The 15,882-nt window shown below is 45.2% G+C and overlaps 1 protein-coding gene across 2 annotated transcripts in view; it reads right to left on the bottom strand.

Moving 5' to 3' along the window:
* Nucleotides 1-15,882, bottom strand: part of VIT (vitrin) — a 124,922-nt gene that overhangs the window by 69,486 nt on the left and 39,554 nt on the right. For both annotated transcript variants that reach the window (XM_019970008.2, XM_019970009.2), the window contains exon 4: nt 3,473-3,629. In XM_019970008.2, the coding sequence (XP_019825567.2) occupies nt 3,473-3,629 (157 nt within the window). The remainder of the gene's footprint in view (nt 1-3,472; nt 3,630-15,882) is intronic.

The following is a 15,882-nucleotide window of genomic DNA, read 5'->3' as shown; positions in this document are numbered from 1 at the left end:
GAACTCTTGTCTTCTCATGAGATTTTCCTGTTGCCTTAAGAGAGAGATCTGATGTGCGTATTTCCAGATATCCTTCTGGAGGAGGCATAGGGTAGGGAGTGGTCTGTCAACTCGAGGAGGTGACAGCTGTCCCAGGGGAGGAATGCACGGGATGCTAGACCACCACAGGAGACACCAGAGGAGGGGAAGAGCCTGAAGGCCTGTAGTTGCACTTGGGACACACTTAGGGGCTCAGAACCAAGGAAGTTTGGAGAACTTATGTCAATAAAACCTCACCTGTATCCTCATTGAGGCGGAGACGCTTCAAACACATTCTCTGAAAGAGCAAAACCAGTTCTACTCCTTTGCATTCCTCAGACACCCTGCATGATGCTGAACATGGCCTTGAGGGTCACCTCCTCCCTGACCCTCCGGACACTACGATAAGCTGAGGGTCAGCATCGTGGCCTGGAGGAAAGGGGCTGTCCACCACGAGGTCAGGTTTTGCTGGCTGCCATTCTCAAGATGGCATCTGGTCAGAAATCCATGCTTAGCAGGAAGATGGCCTCTTTATTGTCCCATCTCAGAACTCTTCCCCTCTCCCAGGCTTTGGTCCCACTTTAAACACAGAAGTTAGTTCAGGCCAAGACTGAGCCTGAATGTGATGCCTCATATATGTTCATTATCTCTTTGGTTTGAAAGATCAAGGGGATCACTCATGATAAGGCATCTGATTATCATACATTATATGAAAATTAAACCCTTTAAGCTAAATCTGAATTTCTAAACCAAAGTATGCCCTCTCCAGTTTCCCAGTTCTGACTGCATGGGCCTCTGGCAGGACAGTGATGGATGGTCCCTTATGCATTTCCCACTCTTGTCCTTTGACTTTAATCCTTCCTTCTGAAAAGAGACCTGTTCTGTTTGTAAAAAACGGAACTGATATAATCCAAAATTCCTATCTCTTTTCCCTTAAGACTTCTATACATCCTCCTTATGGGTAGTGATTCCTTCTTTCCAGTCTCCTACTATATCAGCCATTGGTCCAAGAAGTCATGAGGCATTCAGTTGCTCTAGCAGCAAATCTTTTTTGAAACAGCGAAGCTCTTTTCTGCAGTCCCTCTACCCTCATCTATATTCTTCTCAGCAAGTTCCTAGGCTCCACCCCAAATGCTGATATTGCTGAGTCCTGGTTCTTGTCAATGCCATTCCTATTTCCTCCCTAGAGGTGTGTTCATCTGGCATAAAGCCTTTCCCAACTCTAACTACTCCAAAGTCTATAACTTCATCATGTCCTCATGTTGTACATTAAGCAATGCTGGGACCCCTCAGTTCTTATCTAAATGTATCACCTGGGCTCTGGGCTGGAAGCCAGGGGATACAAGTTCTAATCCTGGAAATAACTAGCAATTTAATTAACCTCTCTATGCCTCCCTCTGGGCTTCCCTGGTAGCTCAGATGGTAAAGAATCTGCTTGCAATGCAGGAGGCCCTGTTTTGATCCCTGGGTTGGGATAATCCCCTGGAGAAGAGAATGGCAACCCACTCCAGTATTCTTGCCTGGATAATCCCATGGATGGAGGAGCCTGGTGGGCTACAGTCCACGGGGTTGCAGAGTCAGACACTTTTGACATCCACTTCTGAGAATGTTAACAGCAGCCTCGTAGGGCTGAGGTGATGCAAGGGAGAGGATCTCTGTGTAAGGGGTTACTGTCATTATGAAGACATCTTGTGAGCTCATATGAACTTGTGTGGCTCTGTACTGCACAGGAAACAAGGAAAGGCAAGAGATAGACAGCAAATGCCAGAGGAAGCAAGTGTCAACCCGGAAAAATACAAGCAGGCCTAGGATAGGCTCAGCCTCTACAGAAGATATCAGTGTCTACACAAACACAAACCAGAGTGTGCTGATGGTGTTGGTGGAGCTGTGAGGGCATGCACACATGTGTTAGCATGTGTGTGAGCACATATGTGTGTTCAAACACAGGTAGGAGGCATGAGTGTTTGAACAAGTGATCCTGTGGGGGCAAGCCTAAGTGTGTGTGTATTCACGTGTCGATTTGCATATTGCCTTGCTGCACAAAATTGATGTCAGGGTGAAAGCAAAATATTTTTATTTCATAGTTTGGAGTTAAGAAGTAGAATTTGGTGTTTGTTTCTTTAATGTTCCTCTATTTATCCTTAGTAGAGCTTTTGTATTGGAGAAGGAAATGGCAACCCACTCCAGTGTGCTTGCCTGGAGCATCCCAGGGACGGGGGAGCCTGGTGGGCTGCCGTCTATGGGGTGGCACAGAGTCGGACACGACTGAAGCAACTTAGCAGCAGCAGCAGTAGCAGAGCTTCTGTGTTCCCTCTCCCATTGAAAAACCAGGTAGCTCTTCATCTCTGTGTGCCGATGGGAAAAGGAGTATGGCTGACAAAGTCTATTAGTAACTCTTAAGTCTTATTTTAGGCAGAGATTTTTTTCATTGCTTCTGCAAATTTTAGCGAGGCTACTGCCTAGAGACCTTGAAAGGGAATGAATTTTAGTCCCCCCTCTCTCTGGCAGAGATACAACTGAAGGATCAAGTGACTGGCTTGCAAATAAAGAAAAGCGAAAAGATGCCACAGGCTTGAATAAGTAAGAAACTTCAGCCAGTATCTGGCAGCCAAGCCCAAACTTGAGAGCTGCATCTCAAAGCAGTGCTGGGTAGTGAATAGAAGCGGGAGTACTGATTTGAGTTTGAATCCCCACTCTGATACTTTTCAATGATGTGGCTTTAGAAAGGCTATTCAACCTCTCTTCACCTTTAAGAGGTGGATAACAGTGGTAGATAGCACACAGGGGAGTTGTGGGGGCTGAATTAGACAACACAGGTAGAGAGCTGGACATCCACCCACCAGCCTTATTATCAAACATATTCAGTAAACATACCTTCCCCTGTGTTTTGACTCCACGCCTAAGTGAAAGAGGTGTGAGGCTTCTGCAAAGGTCACGCCTGCCTGCCTCATTTAGGCAGTGACACAGTCATGCTTCCTTCTTCCTGGATCCCAAACCAACAGCTGACCAGTCAGGACCACTGTCCCCCTCCTTTTCACTGTTTCCGGTTCCCATTTGTCTCCAGCCATCAACGAGAGCTGTGACATTTCTTCTCTAAACCTCTGGGCCTTCCTTAGTCACGTCCCTATTATTTCCTTGCTCAGCACATACAGGTAGAAAATATTTTTTTACATCATCAAGAACTTTGGTTTCTTCGTTGTGAACACAAAAGAGTAGGATTCTCCTCCCCTCTCACTCATGTGTAAAGAGAAGTCAGTTCTTTCTAGAGAGATTTGCAAGGAGATCCAGGGCCATGAACAGGTTCTGGGTCATCCTCTGGGATGGGGCTGCTAGATAAAACACAGAATGCTCATTTAGAGTTGTCCATTTTTGCTTGCTAATCAGGCAGCCCTGCGCCCGGGGCTCCCCGCCCACACCCTGGCGGCTCATTCTTAAGTAACTCAGCGTTGCCTACCTGTGAACTGCAGCACCGCACACGCTGGAATAGGAAGCGTAGACGTCAGCGCCGTAAACGTGGTACCTGGGGTCTTGGCATCCTGGTGGACACTTCACAATGAACTCGACGTTCGTTATCTTCCCAGCTCTCACATCACAACTGATCTGAGGCACAGCTGGGAATGCAAAATGAAGTCAAGATTACACCTTGTGGTAGCAGCTTATATATGGGGTGACTGTTAGGTTATAATTATTCATTTACTTGATCTCTAAAAGCCAGAGCCTGGGCTGATCCTGGATCCCCTCTGTATAATGAGAGCAGAGAGGTAATTAGGACGTTCCTCAGGCCAAAAGAGCAATCTCTGTCCGTTGCATTTAACCTGCTGAGAGCAAGAACAAGAGGCTCATTCCTGTGCTTAATCGAACAATTAATTAATTGGAGTAGAGAACTCTGGGAAAAGACCCAACTCCAGTGGCCAGAAATGTCAGTGTGAGTCCACAGCTGGAGAATACTGCTTTTTCAGATGCTCCGGAGCTAGCCCAGGAAAAGAGGAAATGCTCAGAAAACCTCGCAGGAGGAAGGAAAGGTATTTGGGAAGGGCGAGTTAGAGAGCATGGGCTTTGCGGCGGGACTGGCTAGGAAAAGGTGGGCCTACTGTAGCTGAGACCCCAGCTGCGGGGAGCACAGGGATGGGCAGGGCCAGGCAGGAGGAGGCAGCTTGAGTGCGTGTGTTCTGTGAACGAGGTGGGACTCGTTGGAGAGTTTTTGAACTGGGGAGATAGGTAATGAAAGCGATCTTTTGTCTTGGTCCTTGAGGCTGGGTCCTAGCTCCAGGGTCAAGGTAGGAGTCATCTTTCCTCCTCTTCCTCAAGACTCAGTGGAAAGCTGGGGACTGCCCTGTTGGGCATCCTGGGGAAGCCCATTCATTCAGCCTCCCTCCTCTTAGGCCTCGTGAGGCCATAGCCAGCCTAGCAGTAGTCAGTTGGCAAGGCTGCTGGAGCCCCAAACTTGCTTAGGGATAAGATGGTGTAGATGCTGTATTGGAAGTACCTAAAAGGGGGGTGTGGCTGCATCTTCCCTGAAAAAAATTTCCCTCCAAAACTCCTGAATGAAAAGGCCTCCTAGAGGATGCCCAGGAGCTAGGAATGTATTCTCTAGAAGAGACTCTGAAACACAAACAACCGTTCAAAGAGTAAGCAGGAGGGAACTGGAAACCACCAGATGCGAGAGCTGCCTGGCAGAGCATTTGGAGGCAAGTCACAAGTAGGACTGAGCAAGAACTGAAGGGGAGGTTTCTATGGAGTCTTCTTTTTTTTGCTAAAAAGAACTTTCTAGTAAATGAAGTTGCCCTTGAAGGAAGGGGCAGGCAGGGACTGGACAGTTGAAGATGGCCATGATGTCTCCATTGGGTGGGCGGTGGAAAGAAAGCCCCGCCCAGTGGTAAGAGTCAGTGATTACAAACATAGATTCCGGATCTCTGCCAGGCCACCCATCCTCTAACTGGGTTACTGAGATGCTCTCAGAGTTGTTAATGGTTTCCAGCTGTATCCAAAATGTACTTTTTTTTTTTTTTTTAACTCTTTTGTACCTGAATGGATCAGAGCTGTGTTTCCTTCAGACTGGAGAGAGGACTGAAGTTAGAGCTCCCGCTCTTTTCCTAAACACCCCTCCCAGACAGTCCTGGCCACACAGGGCTGGGCCAGCATGGAAGTCCTCCTGGGAGCCCGGGGGCTGAGTGTGATCACAGGCTAAAACAATTTGTGGTCCCCATGGAGGAGGGGAGCGCCGCGCTTAAAATGGTTTTGTGGTTTCATTCTCCCCACCACAGGCTGCTTCCTCTCCAGTTATTTTCTTTTTATCTTCCATTCTTTTAAACCCCGATACTCAAGGCTGCGTGGACTATTTTGAGTCTTGGAGCACTGTTTTAAAGAGACAATTTGAGGATGGAAGATGCCTGAGTAGCCTCTCCTTAAACTGGTTAATTGTGGGATCACTGGGTGTATAACTAAATGCGTTCAACTCTCCTCCCTTCCGCAGATCACTGCCCCATTCCTGAATGCAGCTCCTCCCTTGGATGCAAAGAAAAGGAAAGCATTCCCTCTTGGCTCTTAGTTGTGTGAAGTAGGAAGTGACAGCTCTGTGCCTTGGGATTCCATGTGGGCGTGACTTTGGCATTTTGAGGTTTTGGACCTCCTGGAAGGCCAACCCAGCTCTTCTGGAGTTGTAAATGGGGTGCTACGGAGAAGCTTGTTGCGTGAGTGTCATACAGTGATCGAACCTACAGCAAGACAGGTGCACAGGCAGTAGAATTTTCCATGAAATAGTTGGCTTAAAATGACAAGGGGGAAAGTGTCACATGGGAATATTTTGCTTCCTGCTCATCAATTCCCGCCCTCAACTAGCCCCTTCCTTTGAGGGGAATTTGTTTTGTTTTGCTTTCACAAAGGCCTGGGGCAGTCCCTTCAATAAGATCTTCTGCTTTATCTGCATCCAGTTGGATTGATTAGCAGTTGGTGAATTAGTTCACCCCACGATAGTGGGAGGGGGGATAAAATGAAATCGAGCATGTACGCTCATGTACTTTGGAAGATGTACCATTCACTGTCCCCTGAGCTTTACTTGCCAAATCAGTGCCTCCCTGCTCCCTTCAGACCTGAGGCAGACGCTTCTCGAGCTGCCTTAATTTTGACTTCTCCTCTGAAGGAAGGATTATTTCCACACTTGTGAGAGGAAACACAAAGATAGATGAAAATGAACCTAAACAACAGAGGAGAAGGAGAGAAAAGGAAAACTTCTGGGAAGGCATGTGGGATCTGCCCAGACTAGGGGTCAAACCTGTGTGTCCTGCATTGGCAGGTAGATTCTTTACCCGTGAGCCACCAGGGAAGCCCCCATCCTGTACATAGTAATTTGCCTCTGCTAACTATCAGCTGTAAAGTGGGATAGTTCAAAAGTATGCAGAGGAAATCCAGAGATAAATCATTTCATTTGGGCCTTAAGTGGATGGATGGAAGATTCTTAGAAGGTTGCAAGAAAACAGACTGCTTCACAAATAACTGGGAAAATACTGTAAAGAAATAAACTGTGGTTTCCATATACTCAGAGAGTGGTCAAAAAGATGCAAATGCCTGCTTCTTGTTGGCTGGATTTAGATATCACATTTTCCAATGATTTTGGCCATCAGTCTGAAATTATAATTAGCTCACTCTCTCCAGCTTAATTTTCTGTACAAATTGAACAAATATTTGACCTTTAGACATGCTTTGTCATTGCACCCTGTTCTTCCAATGTGCTTGATTATATGTGCTTGATTTCACTCCTTTCTGAGTGTACTTTTGTGAGTGGAAGTGAGAGAACCCTGGGCTGAAGTTACAGAGCTCCTGGGGAAGCCCAGAACTACTCGAGTGGAAGCTGCTCAGAGACCTGTTTCCTGGCCATTTCCTCTGCTCCCACCTCATATGATTCCTTAAGGTTACCTCCCCTTCTCAGGGCTGTTATCATTTTCTCGAGGGAACTCACATGAGGGCATCTCAGAATCTGTTCTTCCCAGAGGACCTTGGCACTAGACACAGGGAAAAGAGAACCATTTGCAACCCAGATGGCAAGAACTGAAGATAACTTTTAGATGTTGTTCTCTGAGGCAATGGTCTGCTGTACTGATCTCAGAAGCAAAACAGGTACTGTCTGAGCCTCCACTTTCATGCAACATTGGGATCTTAGAGGCACAACTGCAGATATTTCTGCTTTAAGTTGGATTTTCTGCCTGACCTAATAATAGAGTGATTATTGGATGATGTCACATACAATAAGCCAATGATGTAGAGGCCAAATCAAACTCTATAATCTCCTGATTATTTTCCATTCATCTTTTCTGTGAATGTGGTTTTCCAGGCAAACCACATCGCTTCGGGAAAACAAATTTCATCAATTAGAGAAGGCTGTTATAAGCTTGCCTCCTGGCTGTTAATGAGAAAGAGTTATTATAACATAAAAGCACTTATGCATAAGCAGTTTTGATCTGAAACTTAATTTTGTCGGATTGTGATATTCAACTAGAGTAAAATTCTATTTTTAATAAAATCATGCAAAAACGTTAATGAAGCAAAATGACCACCAAATAAAATTTTAAGATGAAAGCTTCCTTCTCCTTGATCCTGACACCAGTGACCAGATCATGTTAATTCTTCCTTGGCAGCAAATTCTACTGCAAAGATTCTTTTCCATTTTGCTTAAACAGTCTTTGACTATGTTGAATCTTTTTTTTTTTTAAATCTATGTTCCTGAAGTATAGTTGGTTTAAAATGTCATGTTAATTTCTGTTGTACAGCAAAGTGACTCAGTTATACATATATATATATATATTCTTTTCAATTATCATTTCTCACAGGATATTGAGTATAGTTCCCTGTGCTATATGGGAGGACCTTACTATTTATCCATCCTGTACATAATCATTTTTTAAATTTTTTATGTATGTATTCAGGCTGCACTGGGTCTTTGTTGCTGCCTGGGCTCTGCCCTGGTTGCGGTGAGTGAGGGCTACTCTCCGGTTATGTACTCAGGCTTCTTGCTGTGGTGGCTTCTCCTGTGGAGCACTTGCTTAGTTTCCCTGAGGCATGTGGCACCTTCCCGGACTAGGGATCAAACCCATGTCTCCTGCATTGGCAGGCGGACTCTTTACCAGTGAGCCAACAGGGAAGCCGCCATCCTATACATAATAGTTTGCACCTGCCAACCCCAAATGCCCAGTCCTTCCCTCACTCACCTCCTCCCTCTTGGCAAGCGCAAGTCTCTTCTCCATCTCTGTGAGTCTGTTTCCATTTCACTGATAAGTTCATTTGTGCTGTATTTGAGATTCCACATATGGGTGATATCTATGATATCTGTCTGTCTCTGTCTGACTTACTTCACTTAGGGTGATAATCTCTACATCCATCCATGTTGCTGCAAATGGCATTATTTTCCTCTTTTTATGGCTGAGTAGTATTCCATTGTATATATAGGGACACACCACATTTTCTCTATCCATTCATCTATTGGTGGACATTTAGGTTGTTTGCATATTTTGGCTATTGTAAATTGTGCTGCTATGAATGTAGGGACGCATGTATCTTTTTCAATTACAATTTTGTCCAGATATATACCCAGGAGTGTGACTGCTAGATGACCATGTTGAATCTCTGGTCAAAAGCTATCAGTACCTTTTTGCTGCCTTTAGGAAAAATTCCAAAATCTTTAAGGCCTTTCCATAGTCCCCTCCATGGGGAGTGTTGGGGGTTAAATAAGTATTTTCCCCTTTGTATAAAAGATTTCTCAGGATGCAACAGTTGAGGGAAACCTAGGATATATGATGAAAATGGTTTATAAAGACAAAGCTAGTCACAGACACTTGCCTCAATAAACAAATCCAAGCTCCAGCTCTAAGCATGTCAAAAAGCCTATAAAGATTGGTCCTTCTAGCCAGTGTTTTTGTCAGCCTTGAGAAAACACCTTCATCCATACACCACAGATAAAAGAGTGATTGAATGACAGAGGTTAATATGCCTGTGGTGACACAGCTTTTGGGCAATTGCAGAAATTTGTATGTCTAAAAATAACCTACTCTTTAAAAAATTTTTGGCTGCACCACAAGGCATATGAGAGCTTAGTTCCCTGACCAGGGATAGAACCTGTTGCCTGCAGTGTGGGGTGTGGAGTCTGGAGTGTGGAGTCTTAATCACTGGACTGCCAGGGCTGTCCCTAAAAGTAACCCACTTTTAATTTAGAAAGGACTGTAATAAATAATTTTCACTTGACTCTTACAAAACTCTGAGAGGCATGTTGTCCTTATTTTCCAGAGAGAGAAGTTTGCTTGTTCAAGCTCAGGTGCCAAGTAGCAGAGCCAGGCCCTGAACTTGCGCCCTGGGGCTCCAGGCACATAGCTTTGCCAGCTCCACTTGGTTGCTTCTCCCACTACTGAAGAGAAGAAGCTAAATTGTTGCCTCCCTGCTCTAATCCTGCAAGGCTTTTCTGAACTTAAAGATCATTGGCAACCACTAGTGGGTGAATACAGGAAATGTCTTGTTAATAGGTTGTCTGTGTGGGTGTGTTAGTGTGCATTTGTGTGTATCTGTACACAGCTGTGCATTTATCGCGAACACTTGCAAGGCAACTCTTCTAGTGCAGTTTTCCTTGCATTCTTTTTGGCATCCTACTCCAGTACTCTTGCCTGGAAAATCCTGTGGATGGAGGAGCCTGGATGGCTGCAGTCCATGGGGTCGCTGAAGGTCGGACATGACTGAGTGACTTCACTTTGACTTTTCACTTTCATGCATTGGAGAAGGAAATGGCAACCCACTCCAGTGTTCTTGCCTGGAGAATCCCAGGGACGGGGGAGCCTGGTGGGCTTCCGTCTGTGGGGTCGCACAGAGTCAGACACGACCGAAGCGACTTAGCAGCAGCAGCAGCAGCAGTGGGTGAATACAGGAAATGTCTTGTAAATGTCTGTGTGAGTGTGTTAGTGTGCATTTGTGTGTATCTGTACACATCTGTGCATTTATCCCAAACACTTGCAAGGCAACTCTTCTAGTGCAATTTTCCTTGCATTCTTTGTCTATTATTTCTGAGGATTGCCATAGCAGAATTTATTCAACTACAATTCTGTAGCAGAGAGTTGGCCTTCTTTCTCACCTACACACCAGAAGGAGGACTAGAAGTTAATCCACGTCCTTTTTCATGGTTTGAGAGAGGGCACAGGCATGAGTCTGTGTGAAGACACTCGTGTTGGAACCAAGTGTGTTCTTGGTACCAACACCTAAAGAGCAAGAAAACATTGGGGGTTACTTACCAGTTGCTACAGCTGACAACATATGAGCTCAGTGAGGAAGCTGTGTGTGTGCTATACCAAATCCTACACTCACAGAGGCGTATGTCTTCAATAGCTCCAATACTATCAATAACCAATTCCCAGAACAGTTATCGGAGAAGGCAATGGCACCCCACTCCAGTACTCTTGCCTGGAAAATCCCATGGACTGAGGAGCCTGGTAGGCTGCAGTCCATGGGGTCACTAAGAGTCGAACACGACTCAGCGACTTTACTTTCACTTTTCACTTTCATTGGAGAAGGAAATGGCAACCTGCTCCAGTGTTCTTGCCTGGAGAATCCCAGGGATGGGGGAGCCTGGTGGGTTGCCGTCTATGGGGTCGCACAGAGTTGGACACGACTTAGCATTAGCAGCACCAGCAGCAGAACAGTTACCTCCTCATACTGAGGTAGTACCTCTGGGAATTATCCACCCCTTCAAGGTCGATTGCAAAAATAGTTCCATGCTTTACATGGTATTAAGGTTAACTTACTGGAGAGAACTAAGTGAGTAAAAGGTAATACATTTCACCCCAAGCTAAGACTATTTCAACAGACTCCAGTATAATGGAAATATTTCAGAATGTGGTTTCACTGCCTGCAGGGAATATCTTGCTGTTGTTTATCTTGCAGACTGTTATCTTCATCATGTAGATTTCCTGCTCAGAACACTCTCAGTGTCCCCACCCTCTAAAGAATGGCAAAGAACAAAGCTTCTCAGACTGACATTACCTAGTCCTAACCCATCTTCCAGCTGCATCTCCCGTGATGCCCCAACAGTCAAGCCAAATCATGCCACTCACTATTTCCAGATGCCATCTCACTCATGATATATGGAAAGCCTAGAAAGCCTTCCCACCTATCTCTGGCTGTAAAATTCCATTGATTTTTCATGTCCTATCTCAAATACTCCTTCAAGAAACCAGTATGAATCCTATCATATGTGTGTGCTAAGTCTTTTCAGTCATGTCTGACTCTCTGTGACCCCATGGACTGTGGCCCACCAAGCTCCTCTGTCCATGGGATTCTCCAGGCAAGAGTACTGGGGTGAATTGCCATGCCCTCCTCCAGGAGATCTTCCTGACCCAGGGATCGAACCCAAATCTTTGATGCCTTCTGCATTGGCAGGTGTCACCTGGGAGCCCTTTGAATCCTATTGTAGTCCCCTTATTATTCTTTTGTAACATTTACCACATTTTGCTTTATTTTATAGTGTTTTGTTTCACTGCTGTTGTTCTATTTCATTCTGCTGTTTATCCATTCATCCAGCAAATACCTAATGAGCACTAATTATGAGTTCATGGTGATTTTGATCTAGTTGAAAAGACAGATTACATATATATATACATATATATTTTTTAAAGCTCTTATAATAATGTGCAGTAAGTGAACAGTAGAGGAAGTGTAGCGTACCCTGGAGCCATGTAAACTGGTTTTTGGTGTGTTGGCAGTGGCTGTTGGGTCCAGGAAGGCTTTCCTGTGCACAATTTTATTTTACCCTATGTGAGATCGGGTGCTCAGTAAAGTCAGAGACTTTGCAGAATGGGCAGGCAATAATGTTTTGGAGTTAATGATCACTACTGTCACCTGGGTAACACTATCTCATCTGACCCCACTTTAGACTAAGTCCGATGCTTCTGGAGCTCTCCTGGGGCTTCCTTACATGTAGAAATGCTATGGAAGAGATTTTGCAACTTAAAAGCTTTTCTCTCTCTAGCATAGGAACTCTGCCAGTCAGGGACTTTGCTAGAGCTGTTCCCCATAACTTATGGGGAAAAGTATGATGTGTTTATTACAGTATGGACTAAAAAGCTCATAAGTTGAAGAGAAAGCCTTTTTTGAAGGTGAAATCTACACATAAATGAAGTTAATCCTTAAAATCCACAAGGTATCTTGACTACTTTAGGAGAAGAGTTTCATGAACACAACTAAATCCTTCAACCTTTATTTGTAGTCTTCAACGATCAAGAAAAATGCAACCGCATTTTGGCCATTTGTTAGAAACTGTGTAAATAGGTTTATGCTGATTAAATATGTCAGTGATGTGCCTGTGGGTAAGGTCGGATCTATGGCTCCAAAACATAGCAGGAAAATGAGAGCCTTGAAAAAGTCACCTGTGTAAAAAACTTGATAAAACTCTCATTTTGTTCAGAATGGTAAACTTTACTCGGCACCATACAGCAGGTTAATTTACTAAGACATTTGTGTGCGTGTGCTCAGTCATGTCTGACTGTGCAACCTCACGGACTGTAGCCTGCCAGGCTCCTTTGTCCATGGGATTTCCCAGGCGAGACTACTGGAGTGAGTTGCCATTTCCTTCTTCATACTCACATGCTTATTTTTATTGTATTTTCCCCTCTTACTGTTCCAAGGAGGTAGTCAGATTTTTGTGCTCTCCTATTTGGGGCTCATGGTTGCAAGAGAGAGGGCAGGGGTTACCTGGCAACCCTCCCTCAAGGCTTTGGGAATTAGGTACTCTAAATCCTCCTTGTTTGAGGGATTAGGCTTGGCCTGTCCAAAGAGTGATGGAGAGAAAATGACCTTCCATGACTGGGAGGTGGGAGTGAGCGGGTAGGTCCCAGTTAGGGAAAGGCCTCTGTTCCCTAACAGTTGCCTTGGGTGAGCATCACTTTGGGACAATACCTGGGGTGGTGCCCCTCTGGGTAGAACCTTAGGCATGAGGCTTCCCCACATTTCCAAGATCCCACCATTTATGAAACAGGTGAGCTATTCAGCTTCTAGGAGTAACGTGGGTTTGGACACTGAGCAGTGCAGGGGCTCTCCCTGAATGCTGTAGATTGTACAAGGCTCCCGAGGACTGGAGCTGGGCAGGAGGAAGCCCACTCATGAGGGAATTTTAATATCTCAGCCCTTGGCAATTGGCAGTTTGGAATCACACTTGATTTGATTTATAAAGTAAGGTCATGTGATAAGCCAAGTGACAGAAGAAAATTGTACCCAATACAGCTCTGTACATGACAGCAAAATGCTGGCCTGGAATGAATGGTCATACGTGAGTGGGAGGAGCAGGGCTGCCAGAACTAGTTCCACTGTTTTTATCTTTGCTTTCCCTTCTGTAAAACCCCCATGTGAGATTATTTTCAACACGTACTACCTTCTTGGTCCAAAGGTCTGCCAATGAAGCTGAGCAACATCCAAAGGGGCCCCTGGGAGGCGATGGGTAGACCAAAGAAATGGAAGAAAAAAGAATTGAGAAGAAAAAGAAATGAGAAAGCGGAGGAAGTAAGGAGAGAAAGTGACAATTACCTAAAGTAACGGTAACCCTCTGCAGAGACAGGAGATACACAAGTGTGGCCCAAGGTCTCAGGCCAAGTCAAAGGAAGAAACTCCTTTTCCCACATTTCCTCTATTGTCCCACATCTCTTTTATTTCCTATTTCGTCAGCACTTGATTATCTTAGCACCTCATCTGCTTCTAGACAACAGATATTGGGTTAACCAAAAAAAGTCATTCGGGTTTTTCCATAAGATGGTACAGAAAAATCCAAATGAACTTTTTGGTCAACCAGATACTTCATTCCTAAATTCCGGCTAGTCTGGGACAAGGCACTGGGAAGGCATCTGGGCTTGAGCCTCACAGAGACCTGAATTTCAGATCCGGCTCTGCCAACTCATGGCACCATGTCTGATCACTAGATCTTCAGGAGCAGAAAGTAGTTCTACATGCAAATTGGTGTCAGTAAACTGTCCACTGAGCAAAACTCTCAGATGACCTCTCCCTTGTTATCTTACCTTGAGCCCTCTGGGTGGTGAAGATTTTTAGTCCTGAATAAACACTGGGGAGAACTGAGGGTGGGCCAGGAGAGAAACGGAGTGCACTGAAAGAACCGTGGTTTCACATTTGCGTCTATAAGCAGCCCTGACCTTATGTGCATCTAATCTAGTGTCTCTCAAATTTCACCAGGCATCAGAGTGCAAGGTCTCCAGACTTCTGATCCTTAGATACTTACCTCCAGAAGGAGCTTAGGGCTCTCTGGGTATACAAAGACACAGCAGGTACATGCATTTGTCTTTCCTGGAATTAAGATAAGTTGTAATTGTTCTGTCTTCCACTTCACTGTTGGTGTGAAATTCTGTCGAGACTTGGTAGGTACTTTCATCCTATCTGTAGACACGTGTCTATGTGTAGTACTGACTCACTAATATATTGTGTTCTCTCTCTTCTCTCTTCATATATTTGGAAGGGATTTTGTTGCTTTTTGCTGGCAGGATTGTCTTACTTCCCTAACACAACCCTAATCATTCTACTCTTCTTTGAAAACCATCCTCCCAGCCTATGCTGCTGCAGTTCGAGTTTCTCTCTCAGGGATTTGAAATCAGGACTGAGAGACATGGTCTGCATGAAGCAGAGTTGGCGGGGGGTGGGCTGGGCGGGTGGGGGCTTGGGCAGTGAGGCAGACATATAGAGAGGAGTAGCGGCACCAATTCTTGGGGTCTTTCTGCCTGGGGTACAGTCCCAGTGAGTTCCATCTGCCCTTCCAGCCTTGGGTTCTGCAAGATACTTCCTGTCCTGCCCAAATCTCCTTTTTTTTCTTGCGTAAATTGCCCTTGGATTTCTGCTGCTGCTGCTGCTAAGTCGCTTCAGTCGTGTCCGACTCTGTGCGACCCCATAGACGGCAGCCCACCAGGCTCCCCCGTCCCTGGGATTCTCCAGGCAAGAACACAGGAGTGGGTTGCCATTTCCTCCTCCAATGCATGAAAGTGAAAAGTGAAAGTGAAGTCGCTCAGTCATGCCTGACCCTCAGCGACCCCATGGACTGCAGTCCACCAGGCTCCTCCGTCCATGGGATTTTCCAGGCAAGAGTACTGGAGTGGGGTGCCATTGCCTTCTCCTGGATTTCTGCTAATTGAGCCTAAATAACCTGCACTGAAATGCTCCCCATTGCCCTCATGATGAACTGTAAATTGCTGGATACAGTAACAAAGCTCTTTGTGATCTGGTGCCTGCTTACCCCTCCATCTCTCATTTCAACACATCTGCCTCCCACTCTAAACTTCGGTGATACTAAACTGATTTTTTAGCTCCTTCTGTTCTTTAGGCCTTGGGGATGCTGTTTTTCCTTTCTAACACTCTTTTCTCTTCACATTTGCCTGATCAATCCCTATTTGGCCTTCAGATATCAGTGTTGGCGTGTCACTTCCTCCAGGAAACCCTCCCAGATACATAACTTTTTCTCTATATTCTTGGAGTACCTTTAGCTCCCAAGGCCTAGCATATATATAAGACATCATAGTTGCCTGGTGACTTGCCTTTCTTCCTCTCTAGATTTTGAGCTCTGTGAGGGCAAAGTCTGAGTCTCAATCACTGTTGTATCTGAGTGTTTAACAGTACCTGGCACCAAATCAGTACTTGTCAAATGAATGAATGATGTGCCTCCCTTACTATCAGTCACCTGCCCCAGTGGCAGATTAACAACGTTGAATAGAAAAAATGAAAATTACTTTGGGCTCAAGCTGTAGACTACAATTTGGAAATACTCCTGAAGTAAAGATTCAGATATCACCATACTTTGGGAATATCCTATTACTTTCCTTGTATCTATCTTCCCCCTTTTTAATGACTGTG

Source organism: Bos indicus, chromosome 11 (assembly GCF_029378745.1).
Source record: "Bos indicus isolate NIAB-ARS_2022 breed Sahiwal x Tharparkar chromosome 11, NIAB-ARS_B.indTharparkar_mat_pri_1.0, whole genome shotgun sequence".
Classification (NCBI taxonomy): domain Eukaryota; kingdom Metazoa; phylum Chordata; class Mammalia; order Artiodactyla; family Bovidae; genus Bos; species Bos indicus.
The sequence above is the reverse complement of the archived record's forward strand: the minus strand, read 5'-3'. Positions and strand labels throughout refer to the sequence as shown.